Source organism: Spermophilus citellus, assembly GCF_964194105.1.
Source record: "Spermophilus citellus genome assembly, chromosome: X".
Taxonomy (NCBI): domain Eukaryota; kingdom Metazoa; phylum Chordata; class Mammalia; order Rodentia; family Sciuridae; genus Spermophilus; species Spermophilus citellus.
This window is the reverse complement of record NC_138190.1, coordinates 34,330,979-34,348,034: the sequence shown is the minus strand read 5'-3', so window position 1 is coordinate 34,348,034 and position 17,056 is coordinate 34,330,979. Positions and strand designations below refer to the sequence as shown.

General features: G+C 35.1%; 1 protein-coding gene across 2 annotated transcripts in view; it reads left to right on the top strand.

Moving 5' to 3' along the window:
* Nucleotides 1–17,056, top strand: part of MED14 (mediator complex subunit 14) — a 69,598-nt gene that overhangs the window by 12,246 nt on the left and 40,296 nt on the right. For both annotated transcript variants that reach the window (XM_081276826.1, XM_081276825.1), the window contains exons 4-12: nt 2,708–2,881; nt 3,654–3,783; nt 4,360–4,488; nt 4,806–4,913; nt 5,441–5,573; nt 6,144–6,294; nt 6,979–7,090; nt 13,360–13,485; nt 14,927–15,005. In XM_081276826.1, the coding sequence (XP_081132952.1) occupies nt 2,708–2,881; nt 3,654–3,783; nt 4,360–4,488; nt 4,806–4,913; nt 5,441–5,573; nt 6,144–6,294; nt 6,979–7,090; nt 13,360–13,485; nt 14,927–15,005 (1,142 nt within the window). The remainder of the gene's footprint in view (nt 1–2,707; nt 2,882–3,653; nt 3,784–4,359; nt 4,489–4,805; nt 4,914–5,440; nt 5,574–6,143; nt 6,295–6,978; nt 7,091–13,359; nt 13,486–14,926; nt 15,006–17,056) is intronic.

Here is a 17,056-nt window from a genome sequence, read left to right as displayed (position 1 = left end):
GACCCTGTCTTGAAAAATAAGGACTGGGGATATGGCTCAGTAGTAAAGAGCCTCTGGGTCAAATCTCCAGCACCCCCCCCCCCCAAAAAAAAAAAAAGGTTAGGCATTTCTGAAGTGTATCAAAGTCAAGTGTTCAGTTTTTTTCAAGTCTGATATTAAGTCCCTAATTATACCATAAGTATTAAAATCATGTATTTGATAGTACTAAGTTGCATGCTTCAATAACATTATCAGACAAATTGGAAACTCTTGGTTTGAAATCAAGCTACATTGTATTCATCTTTCAGTGAAGCCTAGTACTATGTAGCATTCTTCTATTTGTTTTCTGAATTTGCTGTTCAAATAAGTCACATTCTGAAGGAAGTACCAGACTTGCAGAAAGTTTCAGTGTTTTTGTTTGTGAGTATAGACATGGAAGTGTTTAGTGTCAGAGGTCAAATCCATCAACTGGTCAATTAGAATATTGTTCATATTTTGACACCTATTTTCTCAGTCTAATGATCATTTAACTGATCTCATTAGAGGTTCTTTTTTTTTTTAGTTGTTGATGCACCTTTATTTTATTCATTCATTTATTTGTGGTGCTGAGAATCAAACCCAGTACCTCATACATGTGAGGCACACTCTCTACCACTGAGCCACAACCCCAGCCCCTCATTAGAGGTTCTTAATAGCTAATGATCTTATGTGGGCGCATGTCTGTAATCCCAGCTACTCAGGAAGTTGAGGCAGGAGGTTCACAAGTTCAAGGCTAGCCTGGACAACTTCTTGAGACCCTGTCTCAAGGTAAAATTTAAAGGAAAGGGCTGGTTATGAATGAAGCTCAGTGGTAGAGCACTTGCCTGGTATGTGCAAGGCCCTGGGTTCAGTTTCCAGTGCTGGAAAAAAAAAAAAAAAAAGCTCTTTAACACTACTAGCCATACTCAGTGTGTCGCTCTGTGTAACTGCACAGGTTATAGAGCTCTAGTGGTAATATAGTCTAAGTATGTTTTGTCTAAGGAAAAGAGAAAACCCTCATTACCATCCCTTTTTTCCCTTTAATAGGTCTATCGAGACACAATTCACATACCATACAACTCACCCATGTAGAGTGTATAACTCAATGATTTTTATTATATTCACAGATTTGTGCATCCATTACCACAGTCAGTTTTAGAATGTTCTTACCACCTCAAAAAGAATACTTACACCTTTTTGCTATCACCTCCAAGATCTCCTTTAGTCTTGAGCAACCACTAATGTGCTTCTTGTCTCTGGATTTGCCTGTTGTGAACATTTCATATAAATGAAATCATATGTTGTGTTTTTTTTTTTTTTTGGTCTGGCATCTTTATAATGTTTTCAAGGTTCACTTGTGTTGTAAAATGTATCAGTTCTTCACTCCTTTTTGTGGCTGAATTGCATGGATATACACATGGATATACATTTTGTGTTATCTTCATTAACAGTGGTTTGGGTTTTCAGTTCTTGGCTATTATGAATGATATTGCTGTAATTAATCTTGTACAGGTTTCTGTGTGAATATATGCTTTTATTTGTTTTGAGTACATACCTAAGAGTAGAGCATCAGGGTCATGTGATAATTCTACATTTAATCATTTGAGGAAACTACCAGACTGTTTTCTAAAGTAGTTGCAGCTGGGTGTAGTGGTGCATGCCTGTAATCCCAGTGACTCCAGAGGCTGAGGAGACTGGAGGATTGCAAGTTTGAGGCCAGCCTCAGCAATTTCATGAGGCCTTAAGTAACTTAGCGAGACCCTGTCTCAAAAATAAAAAATAAAAAGGGCTGGGGGTGTGGTGCCCTTGGGTTAAATCCCTGGTACCCAAACAAACAAACCAATAAATAAATAAGTGGTGCTCCTGGGTTAAATCCTGGCAAATAAATAAATAAATTAAAGTGGCTGCAGCATTTTTACATTCCCACCTGCAATATATGAGAGTTCCAGTTTTTCCACAACTGTTCCAACACATGTTATCTGGCCTTCCTTGTAGGTATGAAGTAGTATTTTATGTGGTTTCAGTATCCATTTGCCTGATGGCCAGTGATGTTGAACATCTTTTCATGTCCATGTTGGCCATTTGTATATCTTCCTTACAGAAATGTCTATTCAGTAGATCAGTTAAGTTCCAAAGGAGATTGTTGTTAACCATGTTAATAGTTGGTGTATAAATATTTTAAAAAAGAACATGATGATCATGAGGAACCTAATGAACTCACTAATAAGGTACTGGAAACTGAAGTTTTATCTTTATTAAATTTCTAAGTCAAAAGGGATGTAGCTGAAGCTAGTGTATTTTGAATTAAGCAAGTGTTTCATTACCCATGTTTAAGGTGGGTTTGGATAAATTGACATCCCAATAGGGTTGATGAAAATCTTCCCAGAGAGAGGATTTTGGTAGTCTTTGATCTTGACTTTGATTGATGAGCCTTTTCACAGTGACTCCATTGAGGGGACTCTTAGAATGGCCTAAATATCAGTGAAACCCAGTTTAGAAGACAAGGGTGTGTTAGCAGTGACATGGTGGCATTGATAGAAATCCAAGTCAGTCTAAGTCTAGGAGGCCATGCTTTTCAGTACTTCTACTAAGAATAGAAGCATTTTATTTTCTTTTCTTTTCCCAACTTTTTATATTTTGTGTGTTTGATGTTTAATATAAGAAACAGATAGTTTTGAAGCAGCTGAATGCATTTCCTTTTGCATTAAAGATGATCTCAAGCTTCTTAGATCAGCAAGCCATCTTGTTTGTGGATACTGCTGATCGCCTGGCCTCGTTAGCTAGAGATGCTCTGGTCCATGCCCGCCTGCCTAGTTTTGCTATCCCGTATGCCATCGATGTCCTGACTACTGGCTCTTATCCACGGCTGCCAACCTGCATTAGGGTAAGTGCTTTGACCTTGTGCTCAGAAAAGTTCAAGCTTTTAGCCTGCATTAGGGTAAGTGCTTTGACCTTTGTTCTCAGAAAAGTATTTGGTTTCGGATTAAGTAGCCTACCAAAAAAAACCATTTTCAAAACAAATACTTCATATGGTCCTTTTTCTCTACAAGTAAATTGTACATTTTGTGAAATAAATTGGGGCTGGAATGTGAGAGGTATCAAAATGGGTGAATCCTTTTTTTGGGTGGGAGTGGGCAGATGTGCCAACATCACTTAACATTGATTTCAGTCTGTGAGAATACTGCATGCTGATTGCCATTTGGAAGTGTTTTAAAATTTACTGTGCTAGTTTACCAAGTTGGTGTTACTATATTTTATACTTTTGAGAAGTATAGGGGCTAATGCACAAGGCCCTGGGTTTGGTACCTAGCACTCAAAATAAATTAATTAAAAAAATAAGTAGGGTAAGTCATCCCTTGATATTAAGTTGATTTCATAAATGGAGCATGAAGACCATGTCATACAGTGGTCTAAGCTGGGCGACCAAGGAATTTTTGGCACCCTAATGCATGGTTGTAATGTTCACTATTTTTAGATGTGAACTGCAGAAATGAAATGAGTGTTGAGTATCTCTTGGGTCAAGTTAAGAAAACATTGTGTAAAGACAGGCACAGGTAAAAATTATGCCTTGTGCTGGGAGTATAGTTCACTGGAAAGGTATACAGTGATTAGTTAAAAGTCACTTAACTTTTTTTTTTTTTTTTTTTTTTTTTAAGGATAAAATCATTCCTCCAGACCCAATTACCAAAATCGAGAAACAAGCCACACTTCATCAGCTTAATCAGATTCTTAGACATCGGCTTGTAACCACAGATCTTCCTCCTCAGCTAGCAAATCTTACAGTTGGTATGTACCTAAAACTTTTTCTTTCTTTTCTTTTCTTTTTCTTTCTTTTTTTTTTTTTTTTGAGATGGTGTTTTACTGTGTTGCTTAGACTGGTCTTGAACTCATGGACTTAAGTGATTTTTTTTTTTCTTCCTCAGCCTCCCAGGTAGCTGGAATTCTAGGAGGGTATGCACCAGGCTGAAATTCATTTTTTAAAGAATATTTTCTTAAATAGTTTTATTCAAAGAAATACTATGAAGTTTTGACACACAGTTTTGGTGTTTTTTGAGTCTATTCCTTGTCAGTCATCAGTCTCTTTAGTACCTAAAAATACAACGTCCATGTTGGACGAGATCTTGTGGAGTTGAAGGAGAAGGGTCCCTGATTTGAGTCTCAAGAAAATACTGTTTGTCAAAAGAGCTGCCTTTAGTTTCTTAATGACTTGGGTGCTGGCTTCTGTTCATGAGAGAACCAATGAATGGTTTGAAGACTTAAGAAAGAATTCTCAGTCTAGCTAAAACTTCTTTACAAGACTGAAGCTTAGCAGGAGGCTGCTTGTTTGGGAGCAAAGTACACTTCTTTCTCTTTTTCTAAAAGCAAATGGCCGCGTGAAGTTTCGAGTTGAAGGAGAATTTGAGGCTACCTTGACAGTGATGGGAGATGACCCTGATGTTCCATGGCGTCTTCTCAAGCTAGAAATTCTGGTTGAGGATAAAGAAACAGGAGGTAAATTACAAATACTGATTTAAATCATAAGTATTGATTTGAATGTTTGGTGTATTGTTGAAATATTCTTGCAGAATAATGAATCTGTATAGCAATTTATCCTGTAATTGGAAGCAAGTTTTATCATAATCAGAACTACCTACTGCCTATGGAAGTTTCAGTTCTTTCGCAGAGTATAGTGTTCCCGAATTTCCAGGGTTAATTTCAGTTCTTTTCTTTTTAAAATTCATTGTTAGTATACACTTCCTTAGTTGGCATCATGACGTGATCTGTACCCTTTTCTGATGAACTGCCTTCTTTTCTCCTGCCAACGGAAGATGGGCGAGCCTTGGTTCATAGTATGCAGATCAACTTTATCCATCAGTTGGTGCAGTCTAGGCTCTTTGCTGATGAGAAACCTCTTCAGGACATGTACAACTGTCTACGTATCCTTCTGGAATTTGAGACATAAGGATTTTGTGTCTCCCTTTCCCTCCTACATTGTCCATTTATCTTTATTTCTGAACTGAAGCAGCTTAGCCTCTCCCCCACTTTGGGTAGAAACAAAACTGGGAAAGCAGCCATTGTGAAACATACTTCCCCATCTATAATGAAACAATGTTTAAATTTTACTGTTGAATTTGTAGGCAGGCCCCCAAAAGTGATATGTTAGAAAATAGTACTGTTTGGGGAATGAGTAGTACTACTTGGTTAATCCATATTTCCTAAACTTTGAATTAAGGGTCAACGTGGACCTTATGGTTTGTTTATGCTGGTTCAGAATTAAATATAAAACTTTTTTCTAAAAATGCCACAAATTTTACCACTTTTTAGCATGAGTCATCAGAGAGAGATGATTCCCAAAAGTTCCAGCTCTTTGGTAGTGGGTGCTTTGTTAAATGAAGTTTATCTACGTTTTATTGACTGTTAGAGTAATATATATATATTAGATTTGCTTAACAAGATCTACCAGATTCTTTCTGCTTATCACTTCAGTTAGAAGTGTTACATTCCCAGACTCTAATGTTAATCCGAGAGCGGTGGGGAGACCTTGTGCAGGTGGAAAGGTATCATGCTGGAAAGTGCCTCTCGCTGTCTGTTTGGAAGTAAGTAAAATTGGTTTTGGTAGATTTATGCTTTGATTAAATACTCTTTTTTATTTTCTCTCTCTCTCATATGTCTGACTTAATATATACTCATAATGAGTATGTGCCCATGGTAACTTGCATTTGTATAGTCATACATGCTAGGTAAGCACTCTACCACTGAGCTATATCCCCAACCCCACACCTTTCTTAGAACATTGCATGTTTCAGATCCATAAACATTTATTTGTTATATTAAGATGTAATATTTTTTAAAATCTTAAGGTTAGTTTACTCTAGAGTCATACCAGATTGCTAAAAGACCATTAGGTTAGGTTGTTGAGTATTTTTTTTTTAATATGTTTGCTTAGCACAGTTTTCTGTTTTCAACTATACCTTTTAAAAACTTTGTTTTGGAGAAGATATCAAGCTGTGTTTGAACTTTGCTTGATTCCCATTTTCTCTAAACGAATTAGAAGTGAATAAATACTGCTTAGAAGACAGGTTTTTCTGTTTTAGAGTTATTTTTTGATTATTCCAAAAGTTAAGCTGTGTTGAAATTTTTTTTTAATATTTCTTTTTTCTCTTCAGTCAACAGGTTCTTGGTAGGAAAACAGGAACAGCTTCTGTTCACAAAGTTACAATTAAAATTGATGAGAATGATGTCTCCAAGCCTCTACAGATTTTTCATGACCCCCCTTTGCCAGCTTCTGATTCCAAATTAGTAGAAAGAGCTATGAAGGTGAAGGATCTCAATATATTTTAATATGGTTTGATTAAATCAGTATGACTTAATTATAATCTGATCCATAATAATTAATCATAATTATATTATTATAATTACTAGATTATAACATGATTAAATCAATGTACCCAGTTCTTTAAAATCGTTAATCGTTTCTAAAATCCTTTATGAAATTTGTTTTGAGTGTTACACTTCTGTATTCATTGTGTTTTTACTTAACATGTGATACTGACTTTGACTTTCACTTTTGGGTGGGGGTTTGCTGGGGATTAAACTCAGGGCATCGTGTTTACTAAGCATGTGCTCTACCACTGAGCCACCCACCCCCCAATTCTATCGCAAATTTTATAGTTCAGACCATTATTTTATTTTTAAGGTCTGGCATTTGATTATTATAATAACTGATACACACACACACACACATGCACACACACATACACACATATTTTTTATCTCCTCATCAAAATATCAACTGTAGTTTTTTTAAGCTTCCAATATCACACAAGTTAATTTTTAACTTAATATGATATAAATTGATTTTTAATTTTATCTAAGTTTACTTTTACTGGTTAACAATCAGTGTGATTCTTCTAAAATATTTTGTAGCACGGAATTCTACTCTCAGGCTTTTAAAGTAAAAATATTTCAATTGCACATGCACTTTTGTTGTTGTTTATGCAGATTGACCACTTATCAATAGAAAAACTCTTGATTGACAGCGTCCATGCAAGAGCTCATCAGAAGCTCCAGGAACTGAAGGCCATTCTTAGAGGCTTCAATGCCAATGAAAACTGTAGGTGTTTTAAATTGACATTTCTGCTTTGCTTTTCTTTAAGTTAGCATCCACATTTGTTGTATGAAGGGTCTTTTTTAAACACAACTGTTTTCATGGTACATTGGTTTTGTGTGGAGGCTGGGCATTTCCATGTTTTAACTTGTAAAATTTTCAAACTTGTTCTAATTTCTCTTTTATTTTATTCTTTTCTTTGCTTGGCCTCATTTTTGAAATGTTTGCATAGTGCCTCTGTTTCAAACTTTTTTTTAATATTGAAATGGAAGCTTTTTAACATGAATTTTATTTCTTTTACTGATGAGGCAGCATTCCACGTATTTATATTTATAAAATACAACAGAGTAAAGAAGAATTTCATCCCTTTACAATTTTTTTTGGATTGTTAATATAGTAACAGGGTTCAAAATAAGAAATGCATTTAAAAACAGAGTGAAAAATCTTCCAAATTGACCAATCGTTTAGAAAGCAAAACCCTTCATTCTATATAGGTTCACATCATAATAAGCTTGTTTACTATGCTATCCCAATTGTTTCTGACCATGATTACCTTGTGCCCCACTCGAAAAGTTAATTAAGTGAGATGATGTAAGGTGAAGTAGGAAGGTAGGAAGGTAATTAAGAAGATGATGTAGGTGAAAGTAGGAAGTCTTAATAGTGCTAGTAGCAAAGATACTGCCTTTTATCATCATCACAAAGCCCAGCTCAATCCATTATACTTAAAAACAGCTTCTTAGGTATATTAGTAACCTGGATTAAAGCCACTTTGAACAAAAGTATATAAAGGCACTTTTGAAGAAAAGGCCAAGTCAGAAAAAATTACAATATTCATTCAAACAGATTCTGCTGCTTTGTTGCATAGCGGCATGACTAGACTTGGCTACAACATTCAAAATAGAAAAGAGGTTTTTTTGAATGTTCTTATCACAGAGAAATAATAAATGTCTAAGGTGATGGATACATTATCTTGATTTGATTATTACACGATGTCTACATGTATCAAAACATCACGTTGTACCCTATAAATATGTACAGTTATTTTGTGTCAATAAAAAGATATATGTTCATTCAAGAAAAATGAATAATAGATGTGAAATGGAGGATCTAAGACAAACCAAAGTATTAGCTTACATTTTTAAAGAGATTAAGGGAAGGGCATCTTAATGGAATTGCAAGTGTGGACCTTAAGAAAAAAAGAAAGGGTGTACCAGAACTCTGCTGAATGTATTGATTAAATCTTACTTTGCAGGGAGAGGATGGGAGTCCATTAGCCTTATCAGGGTTCAACATTAGAATTGTCAGTGCTTAATAATCTTAATGATTAGCTTCAGTGGGAACCCCCTCCACCAATCTCTGAAGCAAAGATGTTGAATACATGGTTAAATAATTATGATCAGAAAGTATAATTGAAACCCATTGGGGTTAGGAAGGGTGCTGAATCCCCCCTTTGTTCTTTTTTCTTAACAGCTTTATCGAGATGTAACTCACATGGGATTACCTCATTTGATGGTTTTCACTGTACTCAAAGAGTTGTACAGCCATCACAACAGTATAATTTTAGAACATTTGAATCACCCCCCAAAGAAACCCTGCACCCATTGGCAGTTCCTCCCCATTTACCCTTCCCCCACCTCCTGACAACTACCAACCTACTTTCTGTCTTCACAGAGTTGCCTATGTAGACATTTCACATAAATGAATCATATAATCAGGGGTCTTTTGCATGTTGTTTCTAACATAATATTTTCAAGGTTCATCCATGTTTCAATACTTCCTTTTTATTGTCAATTAATACACTGTATGGATATTCCATATTTTATTAATTCATCATGGCTGGACATCGTGGTTATTTCTACCTTTTGGCTATTGTGAATGATGCTTCAAGTTTTTGTGTGGACATACATTTTCATTTCTCTTGGATATATGCCTAGCAGTGTAATGGCTGGGTCATGTAGTAACTCTGTTTAACCTTTTGATATGTTTAACACCACTTTACAATCCCATGATAGTGTGTGAGAGTTCTGTCTTCTCCACGTCCTTACCAACACTTGTTGTCTTTTTGTTTCTAGTGATTGTGAAGTGGTATCTCATTGTGGTTTTGACTTGCATTTCCCTAATGATTGTTGAACATGTTTCCATATATCTTCTTTGGAGAAATGTCTCTTCAGATCCTTTACCAATTTTATAATTTTTTTGTTTGTTTTTTTCTTTTTTAATGGAGTCGTAAAAGTTCTTTATATATTCTGGATATAGGTCCCTTTTCATATATCATGATTTACAAGAATTTCTCACATTTTTCTCTGGTTGTTTCATTTTATGGCATCATTTATTTGTAGTACTGATTTTTTTTTTTTTTCGGGGCATGAGGGTGATCCTGGGGATTGAACCCAGGACCATGTGCATGCCAAGCAAGCCCTCTACTGCTGAGCAACATCTCCAGGTCCCCCCCATCCGCTGACCAGTGTCTCGCTAAGTTGCCTAGGTTGGTCTTAAACTTATGGTCCCCTTACCTCAGCTTCCTGAGTAGCCAGGACTGAGTAGTCAGTTCTACCACACCTCACCACACGTGGCGCCTAGTTTTTAGTATTGATGATGTTTAATTTCATCTATTTTTTGTTGCTTGTGCATTTGCATCAAGCCTAAGAATGCATTTCTTCAACCCGAAGTTGTAAAGATACACACCTAGGTTTTCTTTTATTTGTCTCATATTTAGCTTTTACATTTAGATCCATGATTCATTTTAAGTTCATTTTTGTGACTGGTATAAGGTAGGGGTCCAACTGCAGTCTTTTATATGAACATATGCAATTATCTCAGTAACATTTCTTGAAGACTGTTTTTGCCTATTACTTTTTCACCTTTGTTGAAACTTCCATTTTGTTCTTAAATTAAGACTTAAGACTAAGCATTTTGCAATCTTCATTTTTTTAATTTCTAATTTTTTAAAATAGTAAAATGCTAAAATTTTATTTTTTAGATTCCATAAAATAAGGTTTGTGATCCTTTGATAGATTGATTTACTTTGGTATCATCTGTAAACAAAGCTTAGTAAGTAAAAAAAGTAAAATCAAGCCAGGTGTAGTGGTGCACACCTTTAATCCCAGCAGTTTGGGAGACTGAGGCAGGAGGATTGGAAGTTCAAAGCCAGTCTCAGTAACTTAAGGAGGCCTTAAGCAACATAGTGAGACCCTGTCTCTAAACAAAATATTTTTAAAAAGGGCTGGAGGTGTGGCTTAGTGGGTAAGCGTCCCTGGGGTTCAATCTCCGGTATCAAACAATAAAATGAAATTAGTGTGATTGCCAGGATATTTAAATTATTCTGAAAAGTAAGCCAAGTTTATGCCTACATAGAAATGGTTTTGTGTACTGTTCATCTAAGTGCAGAAGATTTCTCTTTAGTAGCATTTTTAGAGATGTCACTACCTGCATAGCCAGAAGATCTGAGTTCAGCTATGTACCCTTGAACAAGTCATTTACATATCTGGGCCCCATTCTCCATCTGTGATTTGAGGATATTAGTTGAGACTTAGCTAACTCTAGTAGCAGCATGCTACAGCAGTGGGTTTCAAGCCCTAGGTGTGTGTAATCTCAGTGTTAGGGACAAGTGTTTCACGGACTGTGATTTTGGAGGCAAGGGAGGAGCTTGCATATAGGGTTGGTCCCAAGTCCTGCTTTAATCAAGGCATTCTGCAAATACAACTGCTAGAGGAAAAGGTCTGCCGACCCACCATTTTCAGGTATAATTTGTTTTAAAAATTCACTTTCATGAATTTAAACTCTTCATGTGGTCCTATTTGATCTCTTTTGTGGTGGGAAATGTAGTCTGTTCTTGGAATCCCTTCGTTTTCCAGCTCCTAACTGGAATAACCTGAGCAAATGAGTAGCATAAAGATTAGAGCATGGGGGGCGGGGCGGAGGGAGAACACATAGCTAAACATTTTAGACAGCTCAGATGGCAATGTGTGGTTTCGTGGAGGCAGAAATGGCTCAGGGAAAAGGAAGCTCAGGATTTTGGAGAGAAGATCAAAATAGTGTGAAGTGCTAGAAGTGACTCCAGATATGTCCCAGTTCACAGCAGTTGCCTGACTCTTGGGAGCCAAGTTGTGTTCCTTTGTGTTGTAGTCTACCCTCCAGCACCTGAATCAGGGCAAGTGTTCAGTTCAGAACAACCATTCCTGATTGGCCTTAGTTACTTCCTTTCATTTTTCTGTAAAGAAAAATATGGACATTGGTGGTAATAGAAAATTTTCATAGACACGTATCTAAGGATTTTCTCCCTTTTGGACTGTGTTCTCTACCACTGCTCTGTGTTTTTGAGAATACTAAAATTTGATAGATTGTAACTATAATTGCTATCCCAATTCCCAGAAGTAGCTTTATTCCATTGCTACATTTTAGAAATAGTTTCACTTTAAAGGATACATTTGTACCCCATTAGTAATTGCAACTGTAAAGAGATGTTTTAAAAATCAGCAACCCTGTTTCAAATTTAAGTACTTTTTTATTATATTACTTGATTTAGTTAAGTGTAGCAAAACATCATTGATTTGAACAAATTTGTCACACTGGTCTTGAATTATAAAAATATTATAAAAGAAATTCCTGTGTATGCCTTTTTGTTCTCCCACCCCCTCAGGTGAAACTTCTGCTGCATCTGGATCTTAAGCATTTGTATACAAATATGTACTAGATGAACTTGAAAGCAATTTATTTTCATTAAATGCTCCTACATTCTTTTATTAATTTGATAATTTGTATACTTAGTACTAATGCTAACTCTATCCAAAATATTGCAAATTCATAAGAGGGTTTGGGTTATTTCTTCAATTCATAAGGGAATACAGATAATGTTCATTTGTTGAACACACTCTGCTTCTTTTTGGTACTGGGGATTCAATCCAGGGCCTCAGCTATACCCCAGTTTTATGTTTTTGTTTTTGTATCGGGAATTGAACCCAGGACCTTAAACACACGCTAGGCAAGCATTGAGCTGTATCCCCAGTTCTTTTAAAATATTTTAAAATTTAGAGACAGGATCTTGCTGAGTTGCTCAGACTGTCCTAGAACTTTCAAACCTCTTGCCTCAGCCTCCTGCATGGCTGGGATTATAAATGTGGATCTCCACACCCGGTTCCCACTTTACTTTTTAAAAGGTATCTGCCTAGACTTGTTATTTTTTTCCTCCTAACTACCTGTGTCATGGAGGGGAAGATACTGTTGTCCTTGGTTTATAAAGTGGCACAGAGGAGTCGTGCCTAGTGGAAAGGCCTATGCCCTCACTTTGCTCCCTGCCTGCCTTCTGTGCTGAAGCTTTAAAGGAACTTGGTCCAGAAGAGGAAATTCTTTTTTTTTTTTTTTTAAGACCCTAAGTCTTTTTTTTTTTTTCTTAAAGAGAGAGTGAGAGAGAGAGAGAGAGAATTTTTTTAATATTTATTTTTTAGTTCTTGGCGGACACAACATCTTTGTTTGTATGTGGTGCTGAGGATCAAACCCGGGCCGCACACATGCCAGGCGAGTGAGCTACAGCTTGAGCCACATCCCCAGCCTGAGGAAATTCTTTAGTGCGCTTTGCTTTTTACTGGATTTCATTTTACCAACTTGTGGGATTAAGGGAAAAGTGAATTGGGCTAGTGGAAATACTGTAATACTCTAGATCAAGTATCTTGTCAGCTCTGGGATTTGTGTTTAGTAATTGCTTATATTCTTGTTTCATCTGTGACTTGAAAATGAGGTGCACAAATGACTTGAAAAGAATGTTTCCCTATGTCATCAATAATGTTTAATAGTTTTCAAGTCTTTCTGGAAACACCTGCCCCTTATTGCCAGAAAAACACTTTATAAAATAAAGAATGACATTGAAAATCTTCAGCCTATAGATGAGATTTATTCTGTTTACCAAATAACTAATTTTCTTCTTGATATTTTTCAACCATTATCAAGAAGAAAATCCACAAAAGTTTATTTATTAGTAACCACTGCATGAAAATAAATCCAGAACTCAGTTAAGTGATGAGATTGACTTTTCACTAGATTTTTAAACACTTTTAAAGGAATCTTGGCTTTTTTTTTCCCCCTGTAATATTTGAAAAGGGTAGCTTGTTGAAACATTCATTTTTGAAAATTACATTCATCCTAGTTGACAATAATTCCATTCCAAATTTAGCAGAATCATCTTTTTCTTCTAATTTTTCAATCGTGTTTCTACTGAGATATATATATATATATGGAAAATATTCAGATAGAAAAGTAATTTTAAATTCTTACCTGTTCAGCTTCCATCGAGACTGCACTTCCGGCTCTCGTCGTCCCCATCTTGGAGCCCTGTGGTAATTCGGAATGCCTGCACATTTTTGTAGATTTGCATTCTGGGATGTTCCAGTTGATGCTTTATGGACTTGGTAAGTTATTAAATGATATAATCACTCAGTGTAAGAAAAAAAATTTAACAAAATAAAATTTTTTTGCCTTTAGGTATCAGAACGGGTGTTTTTATAGAGTGTTTAAAGTAGATATGGAAGGAATAACTGGCTGCCATCTGTTCCTCGGAGCCCTGTTTTTACCCTTGTTTGGATTTTCTTGCACCGGATGTTAAACTTCCCAATAAAAATTGCATTTATGCTGTTTCTCTTTTGTAAAAGTAATAATGTTGATAACTGATGTTGCTTAGATTAACTTATCCAATAGATGGTTTCTGTTTTACCACTAATAGTTGGGTGACATAGAAATGACTACAAGAGATTCTAATGTCATTCATGGCTGGAGAACATAGTTATGATAGTATAAATACCTATGATGACTTTTGAGGTACAGAGTTCTAGAGGAAAGTATTTATCTCTGCTTTAAACACAATAGAGAATTTAAAAATTTTGATTTCTAACTTTACTAAGTTGGTGTTCAGAAATAATGAAATACTAGGAACAGTATTTTTGCGTTGCAATTAAATGGTATTCTTGAATATATTAACACATTTTCCATTTGATATTCATATTAAGCAAGATAGATTGATGAAGATAAGGGGTTTTCTGGTCACATTTCTGGCTATATAGATTTATATATGAGCTGCTCATGGAAAGTAGGACTCATCATTGCTTTGAATCATAGCACCCTGCCTCATGATCTCTTCGAAACCTAATTATCTCCCAAGGCCCCTTCACCAACTATCACACTGGGGGTTAGGGCTTCAAAAATATGAATTCAGTGGGGGAAGGACACAATTCATTCTGTAACAGTGCTCTTTTGTTTTTTTGATATTATCATTTTTTCTATGCTTTTTTCCCACTAATTGAATTTGTTTTGTATCTTGCTTTTTTTTTAAACTCAGTATTTTATTTATTAGCATTTTTCTAATGTTACTAAAAATTCAACAGGATATATAGCAAGCTAATCTTTCTACACCAGCTCTTGTTTATGTCAGACATCATTTGTGTTTGGTAAATAAACATTTCAGTCGAATTTTGTTTTAAATAATGTTTAAGGCTCTAAGTCTAGTAATATTATAAATTTTAAATACATATAACTTGAAAATGCTAATAAACTAGAATAAGAGTTTTGGTAATTAAAATAAAGGGAAAGAATTATTTGTGTATTTGTTACTTGTTCTTCTTGCCAGTGCACATTTGCTGTTAGTTGTTGTATCTATAAATATGCTAAAATGTTAAAGAAGGAAAACAGATTAGGTTGATATGTACCTTATGATGCATTTTATTTAGTTTTTCTCTGAATGAAGAACAACATGATTTTCTGCCTAAAATAATAATTTTAACTTTGGTTTGGGGTTATGTAGATAAAGATTTTGTTTCTCATGTAAGCAATTAATTAATCAAGTACTTTATTCTGTAGACCAAGCTACTCTGGATGACATGGAAAAGTCTGTTAATGATGACATGAAACGGATCATTCCTTGGATTCAGCAACTTAAGTAAGCTTTTAAGTATTTTAGCTCAACACTAAAAATGGAAATCTATTTGACAGGATATATTTTCTTCTCCATCACCACTCTTGATCAGTCACTGTCCTTAAGTTTTATGACATAAAACTTGAGTGTCTTTTGAGAATCTAAATTCTCTTGGAATAGATCCAAGATGGCAGTGCCTCATATTAAATTGCCCTCTAGAGCAGATATAGGTAATGAAGGGCATGACATTCAACTTTCATTCCATACCACATTTCCTCCTGTACAAGCACTTTCCAGATCACTTATACAATGATTTTTTTTTTAATCAAGTTTTCTCTCTAATAGAGTCTTACTTGTTTTTATCCAGGAAAATCTTCATGGTATGAATGTACCAGCTGACACTGTCAGAATTAGTCATTTCTGCTTCTCTAATACCGTCATTCATTTTGTCTCAAAGTCTGATAGTGCGTGATCCTATTAAACTAAATGAAATTGAAAATGAAGCTAGAGATACTTTTATGGGGCTTCATTACCACCTTGATACACAAAGGTGCTATTATGGCAGCTCCAACAAACTCTTTTATAAAAATTAATAAAACAAGATTCCAGGGACTAAAAATAAACTTCAGAGATGAAAATCTGGCAAATGATGTAGGGGGAAAGACCAGAAGCCAACAGAAGGACTGTTCAGGAGACACTCTTGTTTCTATCTTCTAGTCTTCTCCCTCCTCTTTTTGCTGTTTTTGATTTTGTATGAATATTTGAAGACTTTATTATAATTAAGTAATGTTTTAATTAACAGGGCATGATTTTTAATGCTAGTAGGTAACATGAGCCTCTATTTTGAGCAGCTGTTTATCTGATTATAAAAAAATATATATATTATGGTCAATAATCTGGTAATAACTTACAACAGTTTTTAGTGTATTAGGGTCAGTTTTGTGCCTTTGGCTAAGCAAGGTTTAAATGCCTAACATGCTTAATAATTCATGCATGCTACAATGCCTTGAGGTTATTTATCTGTCAGTTGTAACTATCAGAAGTCTAACTTAAGGGTTGGGGTTGTGGCTCAGTGATAGACCACTTGCTTAGCATGTATGAGGCACTGGCTTCGATCCCCAGCACTGCATAACAATAAATAAATTAAATAAAGGTATTGTGTTCATCTATAACTAAAAAAATACAAAATAAAAAGTATATTTTAAAAAGATAGAAGAAATATAACTTAAAATTAGAAAACCAAGTCCCCAGAAGCCTTTAACTTATCAAATGTATAATGTATTTTAACTCACATTATTTGTTTGTTTTTAATGGTTATTTTTAGTTATACATGATAGTAGAGTCCATTTTGATAAAATTATGCACACATGGAAAATATTTTATTCTAATTAACATTATTTATAAAAAAAGTCTTGATTGTTACTTACAACAATAGTGTTTCTCAAATTTTTTATGATGAATGGCCAGTTTATCACTAATCTGTCACAGGATAATTTTTTCAAGACAACTTTTTGAGGTATGATTTGTATGCCATAAGCTCTACCCATCCTAAGTATATATACTTTGATTTGTAGTAAATTTACCAAGTTTTGCATCCATTACTGCAGTTCAGTTGTAGAACATTTCCACCACCACAAAAAGTTACCCATTTATAGCTAATCACCTTTACTGGACTTTCCATATAAAGGTAATCATAAGATATAGGTTCTTTTGTGACTGGCTTTTTGATTTAGCATGTTTTTAGGATTCATATTGTAACATGTACCAGTACTTTGTTTTTATGGCTGAAATGTTTTGTACTGTATACATATGCCACATTTTGTCTTGTTCATTAGCTGATGGAGATTTGGGTGGTTTCCACTCTTTGGCTATTATGATTAATGCTGCTATGACTACTCATAGCAAGTGTATGTGTGAACTTTCATTTTCATTTCTCTTTGGTCCACACCCAGGAGTGGAATTGCTGGGGCATATAGTCAGTTTATGTTTAACTTTTTAATGAACCTGCCAAACTCTTTCCCAAACTGGCTCTGTCATATTGCAATCCCATCAGCATGTGTGAGGGTTTCTATTTT